Source organism: Sapajus apella, unplaced genomic scaffold, assembly GCF_009761245.1.
Source record: "Sapajus apella isolate SASKATOON/1434 unplaced genomic scaffold, GSC_monkey_1.0 scaffold18, whole genome shotgun sequence".
Classification (NCBI taxonomy): domain Eukaryota; kingdom Metazoa; phylum Chordata; class Mammalia; order Primates; family Cebidae; genus Sapajus; species Sapajus apella.
Genome location: NW_022436958.1, coordinates 29,306,306 through 29,326,015, shown reverse-complemented (window position 1 = coordinate 29,326,015; position 19,710 = coordinate 29,306,306). Strand labels below are relative to the sequence as shown.

The window sequence follows — 19,710 nt, the reverse complement described above, 5'->3', positions numbered from 1 at the left end:
CTTTTTCCCGCGGCTGCCCAGCCTTCCCGAGAACCGCACTGCGGGAATCGGCCTCCAGACAAACGTGCAGAACATGCTGTCTTCCTTCACAGTCAGTGATGGTAAACAGACTTCCCGTTCTTCCTACTTCCTCCTCCGTTTCCTTTATTCCTTAATTCCATTTCCTCGGCCCCCCAACCACTGTCCTCAGACAGGCGTTTCCCAGTGTGACCTCCTTTTCCAGATGCACCATCCGGCGGCGGCCCTTTTCCCAGCCCGAACCCTCCCGGATCGCCCTCGCAGTCCTCCCTCTGGGTCCCCGCCCCGCCTGCTCCGCCGCAGCGCGCTCCCGCCACACAGGCCCGCCCCTCCCGCCGGCAGCCAATGGGGGCGCGGCCGCGCCCCGCCCCTCCCGCCAGGTCCGGGGGCGCCAGCGGGCTCCGGGAGCCTGGGGCTGCTGAGTTCCTGTCTTCCGTGGGGCTGCGGCGAGACTACGTCCCATAGCCCCGCAGCCCGGCCTCGGGGCAGCCATGGACTCGCAGGAGTTGAAGGTGAGCGGACGGGCGGGGTTCCTTTGCGGGCCGCTGGCTCGGGGGCGCGGAAGGCGCTCGGGTGGCTTTGCTAGGCCGCCGTTTCCCGGCGGTGCCCCGGCCGCCCGAGTTGCAGGGTGGGCCTGCAGCCTCCGCCCTCCGCCGGCCCTGCTGGGAAAGCCCCAGGTCTGGGCAGCCCGCCCGCGCGCTGTTTCTGAATTGCTCGTCCCCGTGCAGTTGGTTGTGTTTACTTTTGCATCATGTTTACTAGGAAAGCTTGGGTTACCTATGACACAGCGCCTCCAGGTGAGACTTTTTAAGGACTTAAGGCAAACTAGTGTCAGCTCCCACACTGGATAGTAAAAAGAGCCCAGAAAGATCATATGCAACCCATTAAAGACGTGAGACTTAAAAATGGAGGAGTCGTTATTTTAGGGTGATCGTCTTCTCTATCACTGACTCATCCATTCAGCAGATATTAATGACAGTCAACTTAAGAAAGGCAGATAAAAAGTTAAAGACACGAGGCTTGAAAATAACTTAGGATGTTGGTCTTCTGTATTCATTTGTTCACTGATTCATTCGTTCAGCAAATATTTATGAAGGGCTTACTGTATGTCCGGGAGAAGCTGGAGATGGCAGTGTGCAAAACTGAACAGTCTCTGCCTTCTCGGATTTTACAGGCTAATTAATGTTGGGGGAAAACCCTAATTCAGCTCATTCAACAAGTATTTATTGAATGCCTCCTACATGTCTAGCACTGTTCTAAGCACTGAAGTAATACAACCAAGAAAAACTCTTCCAAGCTTGGAGCTTACATATGAGTAGGAGGAGTCAGACAAGTAGGTAAATAAAATGTGTATTCTGTGAGATGGTGGTAAGTAGATGGGGGACAATTTGGTAGTGCGAGAGGTTAGGGGATGCTGAAGTGTCTTGTTTTTCTGCCTGAAATTTTACATTATCCTCTGTTCTAGCTATTCTGCCATCCCCTTAAATTTTTTCATACCCTTAAATGTATTCTTTGCACTGCCACCCAAGTGAACTTTTTAATAAAACACTTTAATGTAAAAATGGGACTCCTCATCCCTTAGACGTGAGAATTAAGTCCAAGTACTTAACATGAGGCTCTTTTCACCCCACCTTTCTGTCCAACCTCATCTTCCAATACTCTCTTTTTTTCCGGAGCAGGGAATGGCCAACTTTCTCAACAAAGGGCCAGATAGTACACATTTTAAACTTTATGGGCCATATGGTCTGTCACATCTACTTGGCCATTGTCATTCAAAACAGTACATGTTATAAATGAGCAGACTGACGCATTGTAAGAAGGTCCAGAGATTTAAAGGCAGGTCTTTTTGCCTTTAAATTCGTGTCCTTTTTATGGTGCTATGCCACTGCCTTTCAGGAGGAAAGTATAGATACTTAGTGGTAGTGTACGGAAGGCAAGTAAGAGGTTATTAAACGTGTCCTCAGTTGTGGCAAAGTAAGGGGTCGTTTTGCAACTTTAGGGGCTGGAGCATTGGAGGAAAACTGTGCTTCACTGAGATGTGCTGTGGGGGTCTGGAGATGGAGTATGGATCACATTTTTAAGAAACGTGACTAAAAAAGAGGCTAGGGAGCAGTGACCACACAGAGGAAGGCAGATAAAATTACAGAGACTGGTCTAGAGAAGTAGGTGAACTCTAGCCTGCCAGAAACAAGAGACTATAAAACAGAGCTGTCAGGCGGGTGTGGTAGCTCACACCTGTAATCCCAGCACTTTGGGAGACGCAGGCAGGTGGATCGCTTGAGGTCAAGAGTTTGAGACCAGCCTGGCCAACATGGTGAATGAAACCCCATCTCTACTTAAAACTACAAAAATTAGCCAGGCACAGTGGTGCGTGCCTGTAAGTCCCAGCTTGGGAGGCTGAGGCAGGAGAATCATTTGAACCCAGGAGGCAGAGGTTGCAGTGAGCAGATATTGTACGACTGTGCTTCAGCGTGAGTGACAGAATGAGACTCTGTCTCTAAATAAATAAATAAATACCCCTTCCATGAACACTCCCTTCGTGGAAGCCTGTCTTCTCCTGAGCTCCATCTCTCTCTATTCTCTTCCACTCAGTGTGGAAGCTGTTTCCTCTCCTGCATTCCATCTGTCTGGATTCTCTCACTCAGTGTGAGAGTTAGCTGTTTCTTTCTCTCCCCTTCTCCTGTTTCTCTCTCTCTCTAAATAAATCACTTTCTACAAACAAACAAACAAACAACAAATAAATAAATAAATAAAATAGAGCTGTCTAGACAGCCTTAGATTTCAATCCTGTCAGTCACCTGTATTTCTCACTGCTACTGAACAAGATGTAGAGTCCAGGTAGGATGCTGTGGAATAGCCCAAACTGCTTTCTGGTGAATTAGGTGTATCCTATTAATGGTGGGAAAGTGTGGTTTCTCTCTTTAATGAGGTTAGCAACCAAGCCTTAGACATAATCCTAAGAAAAATGGTAGATAGCACAGGTCCATTTTTATTCAGAAGTTAGTAGCTCTTGATAGTGGTTTTGTCTTATAAATGGAAAGATATAATTTGGAAAAAGCTTAAAGAGAGCCATTTCCATTGAAAAATAGTTTATTTATTTTTAACTGACAATTTGTTGCAGAACTCAAGCCAATTAAGATAACATTTGGTGATAAATTGAAGAATTTAATTTGTCATTACTCTGTAATGCTGTAATAAAATACTGGATATTTAAAAATATGTTCTGGCAGTGGAAGCCTCTTGTCTTTTTTTTCTTTTTTAATTCCTGTTTATTGTCTGCTTTTCTGTTTTCTAAACTATTCAAGAAAATGTGGGCAAAGGAAAAAAGGTGAAAGCAGGCTCATTTCTGTGCTGTTAACAAAAACTTTAGGAAAAAGGATCGAAATTATTAGAAAACATTGAATTATTTTGGTAATTTTATGATCATTCAGTTCTGCAATCTTTAACATTGAGTTCTAGCCATTAACAATATTTTAAGGAACTTGGGAGAAAAAAGTCACATTGCCTGAGTTTTACATTATTCTAGATGTTAGGTTAATATCTGTTTCTTAGAGTAATTCAGAGCACCAGAATTCCTTAATAACATTTTCTCATTATTTCCTTTTAGACTTTGATTAATTACTATTGTCAAGAGAGGTATTTCCATCATGTGTCACTGGTTGCCAGTGAAGGAATTAAGAGGTATGGAAGTGATCCAGTCTTCAGGTTTTATCATGCCTATGGCACATTAATGGAAGGTACGTGCTAATTATTAAATGTGTTTCATCAGTTTTAAATTCTTGCTTTGCACTAAGAACAGTTTTTCATATCATAATCTTGATTTTCAGGTAAAACTCAAGAAGCTCTTCGAGAATTTGAGGCTATTAAAAATAAACAAGATGTATCACTTTGTTCTCTGATGGCACTGATATACGCCCATAAAATGAGTCCTAATCCAGGTATGGTATTTAAGTACAATGCTTAGGACACTTTTCCTATTCAATTCATTTTGATTTTTCTCAATTACCAAGCCATTCAGTCTGATCACACTGTATTGTATATTGTCTGTAGATACAATTTATACATGTGTTTATCTTCCTGACAAGGATATAAATTCATCAGGCACAATAAATGTGTCTTACACTACTTTGGTTTTCCTTATATCCTATGGCAGAGATTTCATTAGTACATAGGGATTTTTTTTTAGTTCACTTAAAGGGGAATGTATATTAGTAATTGTCATACAAAAAAAAGGATAGCCAAAAAAACAGGTACCATATGTACATAAATTGTCCTGCAGCAGCCAAGTTTACAACTTATGTGCAAACATACAGCCAATGTGGTTTATTTCTTCTGTATATTAAGCTTCTTGAGAGCCTTTAAACCCTTTATGAGGGCTAGCTCTTGGAAGATATTCAGTAAATATTTATGCAGTAGTAGGCTGACCAGAGCATGACTAGATTATAGAAGAAACTTTATACCTGAACCAGCAATTAAAGTTGTGTAAACTGCTGGGCACAGTGGCTGAAGCTAGTAATCTCAGGAACTTGGGAGGCTGAGGTGAAGTACTTGAGCCCAAGAGTTTGAAGCCAGCCTGGGCAACATAGTTAGACACTCATCTCTTAAAAAAAACAGAAAATAAAAAATAAAGTTACGCGAACTGTCTTAATGTACAGTTAACTTAATGATGAAGGCAGAGAGTATCCAGATTATCTATAATAAAGGTGAAGTGATGTTATTTTCTTCCATATATATCCAGTAACAGCTAATAGGATTGTAAGTATAGATTGTGTTTTAAATAATTAGATAAACAAAGGTCATGGACTGGTTCCTTGAATATTAGAAAAGTCTTTTTAAAGCCAACCATGACATACCTCCTTCATGCACAAATCAATACAAAGTTATTTAAAACGTGTAAATATGTGCTTAATTTCTTTAAGACACCATGCCTAATCCTGTTAGATAATACTAATGAATTGTGATAAGTGGTCCATGACATCAAGTTGGTAATCTAGTGGAGAAAACAAAATTTAAAAACCACAAATATTAAATTCTAATGTTTCTATTAAATATAAAATGAAACAAATGAGTTTTTAATTAATTGAAGTTGATATGCACTATTAAACTGTAAGAGTAGGCTGAGAAGGCTTTCTGAAAGTTTGGAACTTAATCTGATCTTTGAAGGACAGGTAGAATTTGAATATGAGGAGAGTCCACCAGAGAGGAGAAATGGATGGGCAAATACATGGAAGTGGCTCAGGATTAGGCTCTTCTGTGGATCATTAGTACACAGGGATTTTTTTCTCCATGCTCCAGTGGGAGTCTGTTTAGTTAGAGCAGAGAATTTTCATGGGAGAGCTGTAGTCAGTAAGTCTAAATAAAAGAAATTAGCACAAAATAATTTCTTTTTAGAATCAAGTTTTTATTTAATTGGTTATTCTTACAGTGTTGATTCTGTTGGAAACTGTGATTTCCAGGACACTGATGGAGTCAGAAATACTGTTCAGAGGCACCTTAGTGCTAACTCTGCTTTGCACCAAAAATGATGCCTAATGGACTTGAGCTCTAGTAGGGGCCCAGATGTCTGTAAATACTGCCTAGGAAAGTCGTAGATTGTTAGCGTACATTCTTCCAGAATGCTGATGTAAGCCCTGCTTATAAAAAGGCTTAAATCTGGCAACAGCTTTATTCAGACAGTGTTATAGCTGATTGATACCTCATTAGGGATGTGATAGAAATCTGAGTAGGAAAGATTTCCTGTACAATGTCTGCTCCTGCCCTGATTTTTTTTTTTTTTTTTCTGTTTCTGTGTAATGACTGTTTACTGAACACTTTTGAAGGGATTGGAGGGGTGGGGAGTTGGGAGAGAAGAAACGGGTCTTCTTGCTAAGCAATCTGTAGACTTAGAGAAGCAGCTGTGTTTCCTTAACTCATTAGATTGTACCTTGTTAATTCCACATTTAAATTTATATCATTAGAGTTAAAAGGAAGAGTCACATACCTTTCTCCGTGATAGACATTCCAGAAAGATAGAACAGTTAGAATCACAGGCCTCAACGTACATTTCTTCTTCCTCATTGCATAGCTGATTTTGATTCTGATTCCATCCAGGATGTGGGTATGATTGACTTCTGTGTCCTAAGCAGATACTCATATATATAGAAAGTAAATAGATTTAATGTAAGTGAATAGCATTATCCATTTAGGGAAGCAGTCAGTATTAAACTATATAAGTAACAGCAATTATGCTATCTTTTTACTGGCCCATAGCAATAGCTGGCATGTTTATGTATTTTAGAATTGCATTTAAGAAGTATTAATACTTTGAGTGCTAATATTGGAACTGTTCCTAACAATTGTGGTTAGAAATATTATACATTTTTATAAGTCTTCTTATAAAAAAGATAGCACATATCCTTTCTATTTGGGGAAGGATGTAAACTCTACAGCTATATTGTGCATTACAGTGATCCTTAACCATATACAGATTTTTTTTTTTTTTTTTAAGATGGAATCTCTTCTGTTGTGCAGGCTGGAATGCAGTGGCATGATTTTAGCTCTCTGCAACCTCCACCTCCTGGGTTCAAGCAATTCTCCCTGCCTCCGCCTCCCACGTAGCTGGGATTATAGGCACCCACCACCATGCCCGTCTAATTTTTTTGTATTTTTAGATTGGGTTTCAGCATGTTGGCCAGGCTGGCCTCAAGCTCCTGACCTGAGGTGATCTGCCCACCTCGGCCTCCCAGAGTGCCGGGATTACAGGTGTGAGCCACTGTGCCTGGCCATATACAGCCTTTTTAGCGAGTTTGAGGAACTGAATTTGAAATTTTATTTAATTCTAATTAATTTACTTTTTAAATTTAAAAGTGACACTTGATTCAGTTATCAGAAAACTTATGTTTGGAATAGCTTGAGTCTAAATATCTGCTTTTCAGACAGAAGTTTTATGAAATCTAAGTACAAATCAACTATTTCTGAATAAAATTTAGCATCTTAATTCAGATGTGCTTTTAGTATGAAATACCAGATTTCCCAATTAGTAAGAAAAAAGAATGCAAAACATCTCATGAAGTTTTATATCGATGATGCATTGAAATTATATCTTAGATATATTGGGTTATATAAAGCATCAAGATTAATTTTACTTGTTTCTTTCTGTTTCTTTGATAGGGCTACTAGAAGATTTTAAGTTACCTATATGGCTTGCATTTTATTTCTGTTAGACAGTACCACTATGGAGAGAAGTAAATTATTTGCCTTGTTAATCATCTGACCTATTATAAATACCTGATCCAGAATTTAATTTTTATTTAATATCATTTTCCCCTCCCAGATAGAGAAGCTATTCTGGAATCAGATGCCAGAGTGAAGGAGCAACGTAAAGGAGCTGGAGAGAAAGCTTTATACCATGCAGGCTTATTTTTATGGCACGTTGGTCGCCATGATAAAGCGAGAGAATATATTGACAGAATGATCAAAATGTCAGATGGCAGTAAACAGGTAACTATTTCTCTGATTGTAAAATAATAACATTAAAAGATGCTTATGTTATTGATATATCAAGTAGTATCTGTGATTTAGTTCTTTGTTATTGTCCACTCTGGTGCCACTATATAAATAATGGCTTTATTTTAACCCATTTACGATTATCAAGTGGTTAATAGTGTATTTACTGTAGAATAGGGATTCTCTAAGGTTAGTTTTATGCTACTAATCCTCCCTGGTTCCTTCCCTCTGTTTTTCTCTTTCTTTTTCTCTCCCTTTTCCTTCCTTCCCTCCATGTTTTATTCTTTCCTTTCCTCCCTCTCTCCTTACTGAACAGCTCCAGATACAAGGCACCATTATCTGTACGATTAATAATGCAAAGGAAAAGAATACCTAAACTTTGCTTTTGTGAATGAATAATTGAGCAGAGGCATAGAGCATCTCCTCGGCTAATATTGTGAGAAAAATGATAGATGATAGGCAAGAGATGTGACTAAGTTGTGCAAGAAAATAATAGATAACATTTATTGGTTGCTTACTTTGTGCTAGGCACTATTTTAAATTAAGGAGAGATCATGCGTATAAGTGTTAAGAGAATGTGAAAGAATTTTTTTGAAGGAAGTAGCATTTGAGCTAAAACCTGAAAGATGAATACAATTTCAACAGGTAAAGATTATGGAAAAGCAAAGTAGATACTCCCAAAGTGAGAAATAATAGATGGAAATGAGACATGTTACTTCTGGGTACACTGAGATACTCATATTTGATGGAACACAGGATACAAAGATAACGAGGGTGGAAGGAAAGCTTAGAGAGGTAGATTGAGACAAATTGAAGGGTCTTGACAGCTAGTTACAAATATTTGCACCTGATTTGACATGCATGGAGAGGCTGTTGAAGACCTTTAATCATGGTACTGATTTTATTAGGGTGCAAATCCAAAAGATTCATATAACAATGGTTTCTAGAATGAAGTGGCTTGAGGTTAAACTGGAATGAATGCAGCAAAAAGAAAAAGATAGTACTTTCTTGCAGAAGGTTTTGAGGCACTACACTAAAATATTGTACAGTGAGTATAAAGTTCAGAATTTTTAAATACTGACAGGACCTGTGAACGGATAATAAATAGTTGGGAAAGATAACAAGTTGTCACGTATTAGTATATCGTTGAGGCATTAAGCCTAAATAAATTAGAGACCAGTTAACATAATTAGAAAATACATTGGCATAAGAAGCTAATCATAAGGGAGGTGATATATTTGACTTAAGACATGCTGTATTTCTGGTGCTGGCAGAACAGTAAGATGGAGATAGCAGATTAATTTCTGGAAAAATAAAAATTTAGAAAAGGTTTTGGGCTAGAAATATAGGTTGGAAATGATCCACACACAGACAATAGTTAAAATCACTCAAATAGTGGCACTGATTTAGTACATAGCATTGGTTAAGATTCTTATCTGTGTTTTCAAGTGAAATACAGGGAGATAAATATAATCTTAGTTAAAGATTTATAAATTGGTCAATTAACCTAGATTTTTTTAATAGAAGGGCATATTACACAGTTTTTTATTTGACCTTAAGCAGAAAGATAACTAGTTTGCATATTCTTTTCAATCATATAGGTCTTACAACCCATGGGCCCACTAACGTGAAAAGATAAATATCCATGAGTTATTCAGTTTTTAATTTCTCAGGTCATTGACCTGCCATTTGAAATTCAATGGACTAATCAAAGAGATTAAGAAAATGGTTGCCAGAATATATGAATCTTTAAGATATGCGAAGCAAGACATTTTCTGTTTTTCATTTTAGTTCATTTAGGCTGTTTGTCCAAAAAGAGACAACAAATACTCATGTATATATTGAATTACATGTTTAACCATTATTAATCGTCAATTACTAGCAGAATCTCAGAGAAAAGTAATGGTTTTAACACTAATGAAATATTTGATAAGCATCTTAATTTTAATATTGAGCTCAATAGTAATGTTAAAGGCTGAAATTTGTAGTATAATTCCCAAGACAGTAGGCTGGCAAGGGTTCAAATGTGATTTCACTAACAGAATTTTATTGTTCATAACATTATTTGATATAGTCCTTTTTGCTATTAATTGCCAAAAAATGACATTAGGCTCTTTATTAAGATTTATTTCTTTCATTTCTAAAAACGTAAAAATAGAATTTTTTATTTTACAGGGACACATTTTGAAAGCATGGCTTGATATTACAAGAGGAAAAGATGCTTACACTAAAAAAGCACTGAAGTATTTTGAAGAGGGACTCCAAGATGGGAATGATACTTTTGCTCTGCTGGGTAAGGTGAGTTGGAGCTAAGGTAATAAATCATGCTTCAAATTTTATTCATAATATATTTGAAACCTGACAAAACCAAGTAGCTCAAAAAAGTTGATTAATTTTCATGATACTATTGTCAGCTCACAGTTGTAAGGGGACTTGCATTTGTGCAGGACAATGAGCAATACACTAGAGAAATATATTCCCTGCCAAAGTTCCTAAATCCTGGATCAGCTGTAACCATTATTATTGTTTTATTTCATACATTCTTTCCTCAGCATTTATTGTATGTCTATGTATGTGAAGCATCACTCTCGATATTAGAAACCCTGAGCAAGACAAAACCTCTTGTTTTTATGGAGCCTATATTCTACTGATAGAGACAGACAATAAACAAAATAAGTAAGTAAATTATGTAGTATATTGGAAGGTGATAAGTACAATGGAAAATAAATGCAGCAGGAAAAGCTGGAGGGCATGAACTTCCAATTTTACATGAAGTGGTCAGAGAAAGTGACATTTGAGCGAAGACATTTAAGGAGGTGAGGGTTAAAGCCCTGTGGGCATTGGGGAAAGTATTACAAATAGAGGAGATAATGAGTTCAGACAACTTAAGGAGTGTTCAGGAGGCCCAAGTGGGATGAGCCAAGAGAACAGAAGTGAAGGCCTGAGGAAGAAAGGTGGGATGGGGGTTAGGAGGAGTGGTGGGCCTGTTCTGTAAGGCCTTTGGCCTCTACCTTCAATTAGAGAAACAGGCAACCAATACAAAGTTTTGAACAGAGAAATAACATGATGGGACATACGTTTTAAGTGATGAGCAATTGATGCAGTCATTAGAACTCAGCAAAGGATGGAAATATTTAAGTAGGACTTTTTCTTCAATCCCTATTAATGCTTTCTAAATGCCTTAAAATTTTTTTAAAATTATTTTGACTCAGCAAAAAGCAATTAAGTTTATATGTTAATTTAAGTAAATTTATATGTTGATGTAATAGACAACGAGGATTCGTGTCTTGACTTGTGTTAATGTCCCCACATCACTTTTCCTGTCACTTTGCATGGACAGTGAGCCTATAGAACATAATTGTTCAGACCCACCACCCTCAGGTTTTACCTGATAGCACTGCTGTAGAAATTGGCCATACCTTTTTCTTGATCATTTTCTTTCTCTTAAAGAAAAGCTAGTTGATAAAAATGTGCCTCATCATCTCTTTTTAATGTACCAACTATATTTGCAGCTTTATTTTTTCTATGAAAGTAGTACATGAACATAGTAAAAAAAATTTTTCAGAAAATGCAGTAAAACCTGAATGAGAAAATGAACATCACTATTGGAAATAACCAGTTACACTATTATGTATAATATCTCCTCATGTCAGTAAATATACAGCTACAAATTTATATCATCATTTTTGATGATAACTAAAGATTTTATTAAATAGATATACTATGATTTTGTCCTCTAGGTCCATTTGGGATTATTTTATACATAAACAATTCTACCATAAATATCATCTATATACTTCCTTGTGATCTGCTCTACTTATTTCCTTCAGATAATTCATAGAAGTGAAAATGTTGAAGTAGAGGGATTTGTTTGAACTTTATTTTTCTTGTTCTTTTTGTTCTTTAAAATCGCATATTCTTTAACCTGAAAATAATTTCTTAAAAAAGATGCAAAATTTCTAAAATTTCAGATGCTACTTAAAAATTTCCTGGAAACATTTTAATCTAAAAAGATAATTTTCCTGTTCTAAATGGGAACATTATTTTATGGTGTTTCCAAGAACATTTTAAAAAAATTTTATCCTTTCATCACAGTTTTCAGCCATTTAAAAGTAAATTCTAAAACACAATAGCTTATATAATTTATTTGTATTATTCTGTAATGTTTTAAAATTTTGTTTTGACAAAAACTTTACTCCTCACAGAAAAGTCAGCAAATATTAAATGCTCATATCCTGCCTGCTCTGTGTTATGAAAATTTTGATATGAAAGATCGTAGTTTTGATATCACTGTTTTTTTTTTCCTTCCATTAGGCACAATGCCTGGAGATGAGGCAGAATTATTCAGGTGCTCTGGAGACTGTGAACCAGATAATCGTGAACTTTCCCAGCTTCCTTCCTGCCTTTATTAAGAAAATGAAGTTACAACTAGCCTTGCAGGATTGGGACCAGACAGTTGAGACAGCACAAAGGTTAAGTAAAAAAGATGACACAAGTTGGATTTAGTTATAATTTTGAGAAAATCAAAATCTATGTGTATTTTTTGTCATAAGATTTTTTTTTAATCTGATTTTTTCAAACAGTATGGAACTGAGGAAATACTTAAAATTATACTGCTTTTAAACATTGAATTTATTATTTTACATACATATATGATTCCTCTTCTAAGACAAACACTCTTTTTAGGCAAACAGGCCAATATCCCTGTGGTCATAAAGCTTATATTCAAGTGAGAGGAACCAGATACTAAGCACACCAAATAAGTATATTTTATAGTATGTTAGAAAGTATAAGAGCTGTGGGGAAAAGATAAACCAGGAAAGAAATAGGGAGTGTTGAGGGGTTCAGTCTTATGAGGTGGTCACGGAAGGCTGAGACCTTTAGGAGTAAGCCATGCAGGTATTTGAGAGAAGACTTTGCAGAAAGAAGGAAAAGCAAATGCAGAGTCCCTGAGGCAGGAGCACAAGCCATGTGTTTGAGGAGTGGGGAGGAGTAAGAGAGGTGAGTAGGGTGTGAGGTCAGAGACAAGGTTGGGAGAGAGTCCATGCTAGATGGTGAAGGGTCTTGTTAGCCATATAAGGATTTGGGGTTTTCTTCTGAGACACGAGGTCATTGGAGGGTTTTGAGCAGAGGAGTGCCGTAATCTAAATTCTATTTTAAAGAATCACTCTGCCATGTGCAAAACAGACTGTGGGTGAGCAGGCAAAGGCAAAAGCAGGGAGAGTGTTTTGAGAGCTGTTTGCCATTCTTGAGAAATGCTGGGGATTAGCCCCAGTATAGTTGTGGTGGAAGTGCCTTGAGAAATGATTGGAATCTAGACCTATAGTGTTTTGTTTAGAAAAGTAAGAGAAAGAATAGTTGAAGGTGATTCCAAGGTTTTTGGCCTGATTGAACTACTAGAATAACAACAACAGTGATGATGTTGAACTGTTGTAAAGCATTCAGAGTGCCTGGCTCATAGGAAGTGCTGTTTATTCCTAGAGTAACCCCAAGAGGAAGGCACTATTCGTATTTCTGTTTTACAACTGAATGGACTAAGGCACAGAGAGGTTAAGAATTTTCTCCAGAACCACAGTTACTTTGTGGTGGAGTCAGGATTCAAATGCAGAGTACTCTAGTCCCAAAGTCTGTGCTCTTACATACTACTTATACTAGAGGATGGAGTTGGCTTCAGCTGGACAGGGAAATTATGGAAAAAAGAAGGTTTCAGGGCAGGTAAGGAGTTTAGCTTTGAACATTATAAGTTTGAAATGCCTATGAGAAGTGAAAGTAGAGATGGATGTATGAGCAGGCAGGTGGATGTCTGAATCTGGAGTTCTCACAAGACCTCTAGGCTGTAGCTATATTTCAGAGTCACTGACTCAGAGATGTAATTTAAAGCCGTAAGACTGAGAATAAATGTATTTGCATCACATATCAATACTTTCTGACTAACAGATGAGTTCGTGTCACTTAATACTGAAATTACAGGAAAGTAAATTTCATGGGTGATGCAAATATACCTTTAAAATCAGAATGTCTTAATAGAACTTCTCATGCAGACATTAGCAGGCTCCTTTCAAGATACAAATGAGCCGGGCGTGGTGGCTCACGCCTGTAATCCCAGCACTTTGGGAGGCCGAGGCGGGTGGATCACGAGGTCAAGAGATCGAGACCATCCTGGTCAAAATGGTGAAATCCCGTCTCTACTAAAACTACAAAAAATGAGCTGGGCATGGTGGCGCGTGCCTGTAATCCCAGCTACTCAGGAGGCTGAGGCAGGAGAATTGCCTGAACCCAGGAGGCGGAGGTTGCGGTGAGCCGAGATCGCGCCATTGCACTCCAGCCTGGGCAACAAGAGCGAAACTCCGACTCAAAAAAAAAAAAAAAAAAAAAAAAAAGATACAAATGAAGTATAAGTTGCATGGAAAGTCCCCTTTACTTTGGGTTAGATCAAGGTTTATAGTCTTAGAATCTTCAGAATAAATGACTTGCATGCATGTTATTTTTATCCATATCTGACAAAATATTATTTGCTATCTCAGGGCCTAACGTCTTGGTATTGGTAGCATCTTTGCTAAGATTGTCTATCATTTATTATGGAGAGTTTCAGATTTATGTAAAAGCAGGCAGAATAGCCTCATGAAGTACTCTTACCTGTTTCCTGCCTCTAGCTACCATCACCACATGACTAAACCCCCATTTGCTTCCTGTCTTTAATTTTCAGTTTGAAGCAAATTAAAAATTCTGCATCATTTTATTTGTAAATATCAAGATGGATTAAAAAAATAGCATAATTCTTTTCCCTCTACAACATAATGACAATATCATTATCACATTAAAAAAGTTAAAAATAGTTTCTTAATATCAAATATCCCCTGTTCAAATGACCAGTATTCTCAAATATTGTGTTTTTTTAAATAAATTATTTATTAATCAGGATCCAAATAAGTCCACATGTTGTTACTGGTTTATATCTTTAAAGTCTCTATGTTCCCTGTCAGTCTCTGTAAGTTCCATCTTTCACACTCTTTCTTTCTCTGCCCCTTCCTGTCTCTCTCCTTCCCCTCTTCCCTCTCCCTTCCTCCCTCTTCCCTCTCCCTTCCTCCCTCTTCCCTCTCCCTCCCTCCCTCTTCCCGCCTTCTTTTCTATTTCCCTTCTCTTTTTCTTCTTGCTGTGTTTTTTAAGTTAAAGAAACTAGTGTTTTGTCCTGCAGCGTTTTCCATGATCTACATTTTGTTGTTTGTCTGTTATGATGTAGTATAACTTGTTGCTTTTTCTTGTATTTCCTGTAAGTTGGTAGTTAGATCTAGAGGTTTGGTTAAATTCACATTCAATTTTGTTGTTTCGGCAGTTACTTCATGAGTGGTACTGTTGTCTTCCGTCACAGTGACAGAATGTCTACTTCTCTCTCTCTTTGTGGTAGCAGCAGCCATTCATGCTCAATACCTAGGTGTTTGGCTCATAGGGATTATAGTAGGGGTACATTTGAATTCTATCATTCTTTTTTTGGTAGAATACCTATATTAGAAATATTAGAATACCGATATAGCTAGAATACCTATAAAGAAAAACATATCTCCTGGTGAGTTACTGAGTGGTATAGTTCATATAAGAAAAGTACGATAAAATACTTGAGTCTTTTCCTTAATTTCCAGGTTTCAAAAGAGAAAAATACCAAAAATTGCTTAGCATCCTCCAGTGGTAATTGATTATGGCTCGGGCTTGTTTGTTTTACATGCCATGGATTTAGATGAGTGCTTCTGGACATTTCAGTCGTTATAATTGCAGTCTTATCTCTGACAATTAGGAGCTTCTTCAAGTTGTTCTTAAGTCCTTTCGACATGATCCTAGTAGTCTTTGATAGTTACTTTGCCACTTGGTATGACAAGCTGTCCTGGCTCATTTTGTGTATTACTTCCCCAAGTAGGTGTCAGTCATTTGTCCAGGGCAATCTAATCTCTTTTAGTGTGAAATGATATTTGAAGGCCACAATTTGGGCACTAGTAATTTTTTGATGTATATATATCTTTCAAGATTTTTTGTAGGCAGAGTGTGTGTTTGTGTGTGTGTGTGTGTGTGTGTGTGTGTGTGTGTGTGTGGTTTCTATATATTTTTAAAAATATATATTGAGGGTGTTTCGAAAATAAAAAATGGACTCATAATGTACTTTTAAACTTGTTTTTCTCTTTGAGAGTATTTAATAGATATCATTTTATAGCTATTCACATAGATACACCAAATATTTTTTAATAGACTGTATTTTTAGGGTAGTTTTAGGTTCACTGCAAAATTGAACAGAAGGTACCAAAATTTTCCATATAGTCCTTGCCCCCACACATAGATAGTCTGCCCAATTATCAGCATCTCCCACCAGAGTGGTACATTTGTTACAGTTGATGAATTTACACCATAGTCACCCAAAGCCCATCATTTATATGACAGTTCACTTTTGGTGTTGTACATTCTAGTGGTTTGGACAAATGTAATCACATGTATCCAACATTGTAGTATCATACAGAATATTTCTACGACCCTAAAAATTCTCTTTATAGTGTATTCCCTGTGTATCCCTCCATCTCCCCAACTCCTTGGCAACTACTGTTCTTTTTACTGTCTTTATAGTTTGGCCTCTTCCAGAATGTACTATAATATGTAGTCTTTTCAAATTCGTTTCTTTCATTTAGCATTATGCATTATTTAATCTTCTTCCATGTCTCTTCATGACCTGATAGCTCATTTCTTTTTAGTACTGAATAATATTTCATTGTTTGGATGTACCACAGTTTATCCATTGAAGGACATCTTGATTGCTTCCAAGTTTTGGCATTTATGAATAAAGCTACTATAACCTTGTACAGGTTTTTGTATGGACATCAGTTTTCAACTCCTTTGGATCAAATACCAAGGAACATAATTGCTGAATCATATGGTAAGAGTATATTTAGTTTGGTAAGAAACTGCCAAACTGTCTTCCAAAGATGTTGTACCATATTATATTCCCACCAGCAATGCTTGAGAATTTCTCTTGCTTTAAAACATCCTCACCAGCATTTGATGTTGCCAGTGTTTTTGATTTTGGCCATTCCAATAGGTTTGTAGTGGTATCTCATTGTTATTTTAATTTGCATTTCCTTGATGACATGACATGGAACATTTTTTAATATGCTTATTTACAATCTGTTTACCTTGTTTGGTTAGGTGTCTGTTAAGGTCTTTGGCCCATCTTTTAATTGGATGTTTGTTTTCTTATCGTTGGATTTGAATAGTTCTCTGCATATTTTGGAAAACAATCCTTTATCAGATATATCTTTATCTGATAAATATTTTCTCCCAGTCTGTGGCTTGTCTTTCACAGAGCAGAAGTTTTTAATTTTAATGAAGTCCAGCTTTTCAACTCTTTCTTTCATGAATTATTCCTTTTGTGTTATATCCAAAATGTCATCAAACCCTAGGTCATCAGATTTTCTCCTGTATTATCTTCTAGGAATTTTATAGTTTTCTGTTTTACAGTTAGGTCTGTGATCTCTTTCGGATTAATTTTTGAGAAGAAGGTGAAGTCTGTATCTATATCCATTTTTTTCCATGTGGATGTCCAGTTTTTCCAGTGCCATTTATTGAAAAGAGTGTCTTTTCTTCATTGCATTGTCTTTGCTTTTTGTCAGAGATCAGTTGACTGTGTGGGTCTATTTCTGTGATTTCTACCCTGTTTCATTCATCTGTTTGCTCTTTCACCAATATCACACTATTTGTCTTGATTACTGTAGCTTTGTGGTAAGTCCTGAGGTCAAGTAACGTCAGACCTGTAACTTTGCTCTTTTCCTCCTTCAATAAAAACTAGTTATTCTGGGGGTTTTCGCCACTCTATGTAAACTGTAGAATACGTTTGTCAGTATCCACAAAATAACTTGCTGGGATTTTGATTGGTATTGCATTGAGTTAGTTTATAGATCAAATTGGGAACTAACATATTGTCTTTGCATCTATAATATGGAATATCTCTCCCTTTATTTGGTTTTTCTTTGATTTCTTTTATCAGAATTTAAAAATTTTCCTCACAAACGTTTTGTACATTTTTTGTTAGATTTGTATGTACCTAAGTATTTCACTTTAAGGAGTACTAATGTAAATGTTGTGTTTTTAATTTCAAATTCTACTTGTTCATTGCTAGTACATAGGAAGGCAATTGATGTTATATATTAACCTCATATTCTACAGTCTTGCTGTAATCACTTGTTAATTCCAAGAGTTTTTAAAATTGATTCTTATAGATTTTCTACATAGATGTTCATGTCATCCGTGAACATCTATTATTTCTTCCTTTCCCTGATCATTTTAAGACTGAGTAGCATTCTGTGAATTGAAAACACAAATAATTTATTTACCCTTTCCCCACTGGCAAGCACTTAAGATATTGTATTTGTTAGGGTAGGCTAAGCTGCTACAAAAATAGATCTAAACATGTAATGATTCAATGTAATAGAAAAATTTTCCCCATATGTAACTGTTTTGGGTAAATGTTACAAGTTTTCAGGCAGCTTTCCTCCACACTTTTTTTAATGGACCTAGACTCCTAGACTCTTTCCATCTTGCAATCTGCCATCTCCCAAGACCTCATAACAGCTGGCAGAAGGGGAAAGATAATTTAGAGAAGTCATTCCACTTTTTATAGAAGCCCAGGCCCAGAAATGGCATACATTATTTTATTTCATGTTGACCATGTCTAACTGCAGAGATGTCTAGGAAGTGTTGGCTAGCCACGTGCCCAAGCAAATAAGGAGAGAATGGATTTGAGGAGGCAAATTGTAGTCTCTGCCTCAGGTATATTATTTTAAATTTTTGATAGGCACTGCCAAATTGCTCTCTTAGGAAACTGTACTAATTTACACTCCTACCAGTAGGCTATTGAATGTTCCCTTACCTTATCCTCACCAATTCTGGCTATTTTCAATATGTGTATTTTTGATTTTGTTTTTTAAGCAATCTGAGAGATATCTTATTTTTGTTTTTATTTCTTTTATTGTGTTGAGATTGAGCAACTTTTCACCTGCTAAAAGCTATTGTTTTTCTTCAGTATATGACTGGTTCTAAGTATGCCTTTTTTGTTGTTGTTCCAAGTGAGCCTATTCTCTCCTCAGTTTCAGATGGACTCTGATAATTTTTCTAACAAGTTCTGTATCCTCTCTCTCTCTCTTTCTTTCTCTCTCACTTTCTTTCTTTTCTTTTCTTTTTCTTTCTTTTTTTTTTTTTTTTTTTTTTTTTTGACAGTCTTGCTCTGTCACCCAGATTGGAGTGCAGTGGTGTGATCTTGGCTCACTGCAACCTCTGCTTCCCAGGTTCAAGTGATTCTCATGCCTCAGCTTCCTGAGTAGATGGGATTACAAGGCACCCATCACTATGCCCAGCTAATTTTTTGAATTTTTAATAGAGACAGAGTTTCACGATGTTTCTCTTATAACAGTTCTGTTGGCTCTTTTTTTTGCTCTTGACTGTCATAATCAGTTTACAAAGTAAAGAAAAAAAAAGATACTATAGAAAATTTTGATTTGCATTGCATTAAATTTGTTGTCATTTGTGGGGAAAAAGAAAACTGTTTCTTAACCAAAACTGAGCATCATTATATCAGGTAGCTATTGATGTATAGCAAACAACCACAAATGTCAGGACATGCAATAGTAAGTATTCTTTCCTCACATTTGTGTGGGTCATCGAGGGTCTGCTGATCTCAAGCAAGGCTTGGCTGGGGCCCCGCTTCAGTTCAGATCCAACTGGGTGAGTGTGGCACATCGTTGCAGTTTGGGCTCTTGTCATCTCCCAGAGTGTTTTCCCCTGGACTCATGAAAAGAGGCAGCTGCTACTCAGAGGAAATCATTCTCATAGTGATAGCAGGTGCAAGATAACAAGCAGAAATATGCATTGCCTCTGAAATTTAGGCTGGTACACTGCTATTCCTGCCCACATTCCATTTGTGAATGTAAGAAAAATGTCCAAGTCCCTAGTCAAGGAGCAGTAGGGTACACTCCAACTTTTGTAGTTAGTTTCATGGCAGAAGACACATACTCAGGGAGGGTTGAAAAACTGGAACCAGTAATTGAGTGTACCATATCATCCATGATAAGAAGCCTAGGGTGTTACCTTTTTGGTTCAGTTCTTTTTTAAAATGCCCATGAATACAGTTTCATGGGAATTTTATAGCTTTTACACGTTTCTTAAGTTCATGCTTGTTAT

The 19,710-nt window shown here is 37.1% G+C and overlaps 1 protein-coding gene across 4 annotated transcripts in view; it reads left to right on the top strand.

Annotated features, from left to right (window-relative positions):
* The first annotated feature begins 373 nt into the window (after nt 1–373).
* TTC21B (tetratricopeptide repeat domain 21B) overlaps nt 374–19,710 on the top strand; it is a 76,024-nt gene continuing 56,687 nt past the window's right edge. For 3 of the 4 annotated variants that reach the window (XR_004271367.1, XR_004271366.1, XM_032286607.1), the window contains exons 1-6: nt 374–530; nt 3,626–3,755; nt 3,846–3,956; nt 7,331–7,497; nt 9,679–9,801; nt 11,818–11,975. Coding sequence is in view for 2 of the 4 variants with exons in the window: in XM_032286607.1 (XP_032142498.1) it covers nt 510–530; nt 3,626–3,755; nt 3,846–3,956; nt 7,331–7,497; nt 9,679–9,801; nt 11,818–11,975 (710 nt within the window). In the remaining 2 variants the exon portion in view is untranslated. Of the gene's footprint in view, nt 531–3,625; nt 3,756–3,845; nt 3,957–7,330; nt 7,498–9,678; nt 9,802–11,817; nt 11,976–12,137; nt 12,233–19,710 lie in introns of those variants that run through there. The other variant, XM_032286608.1, reaches the window with a different exon arrangement.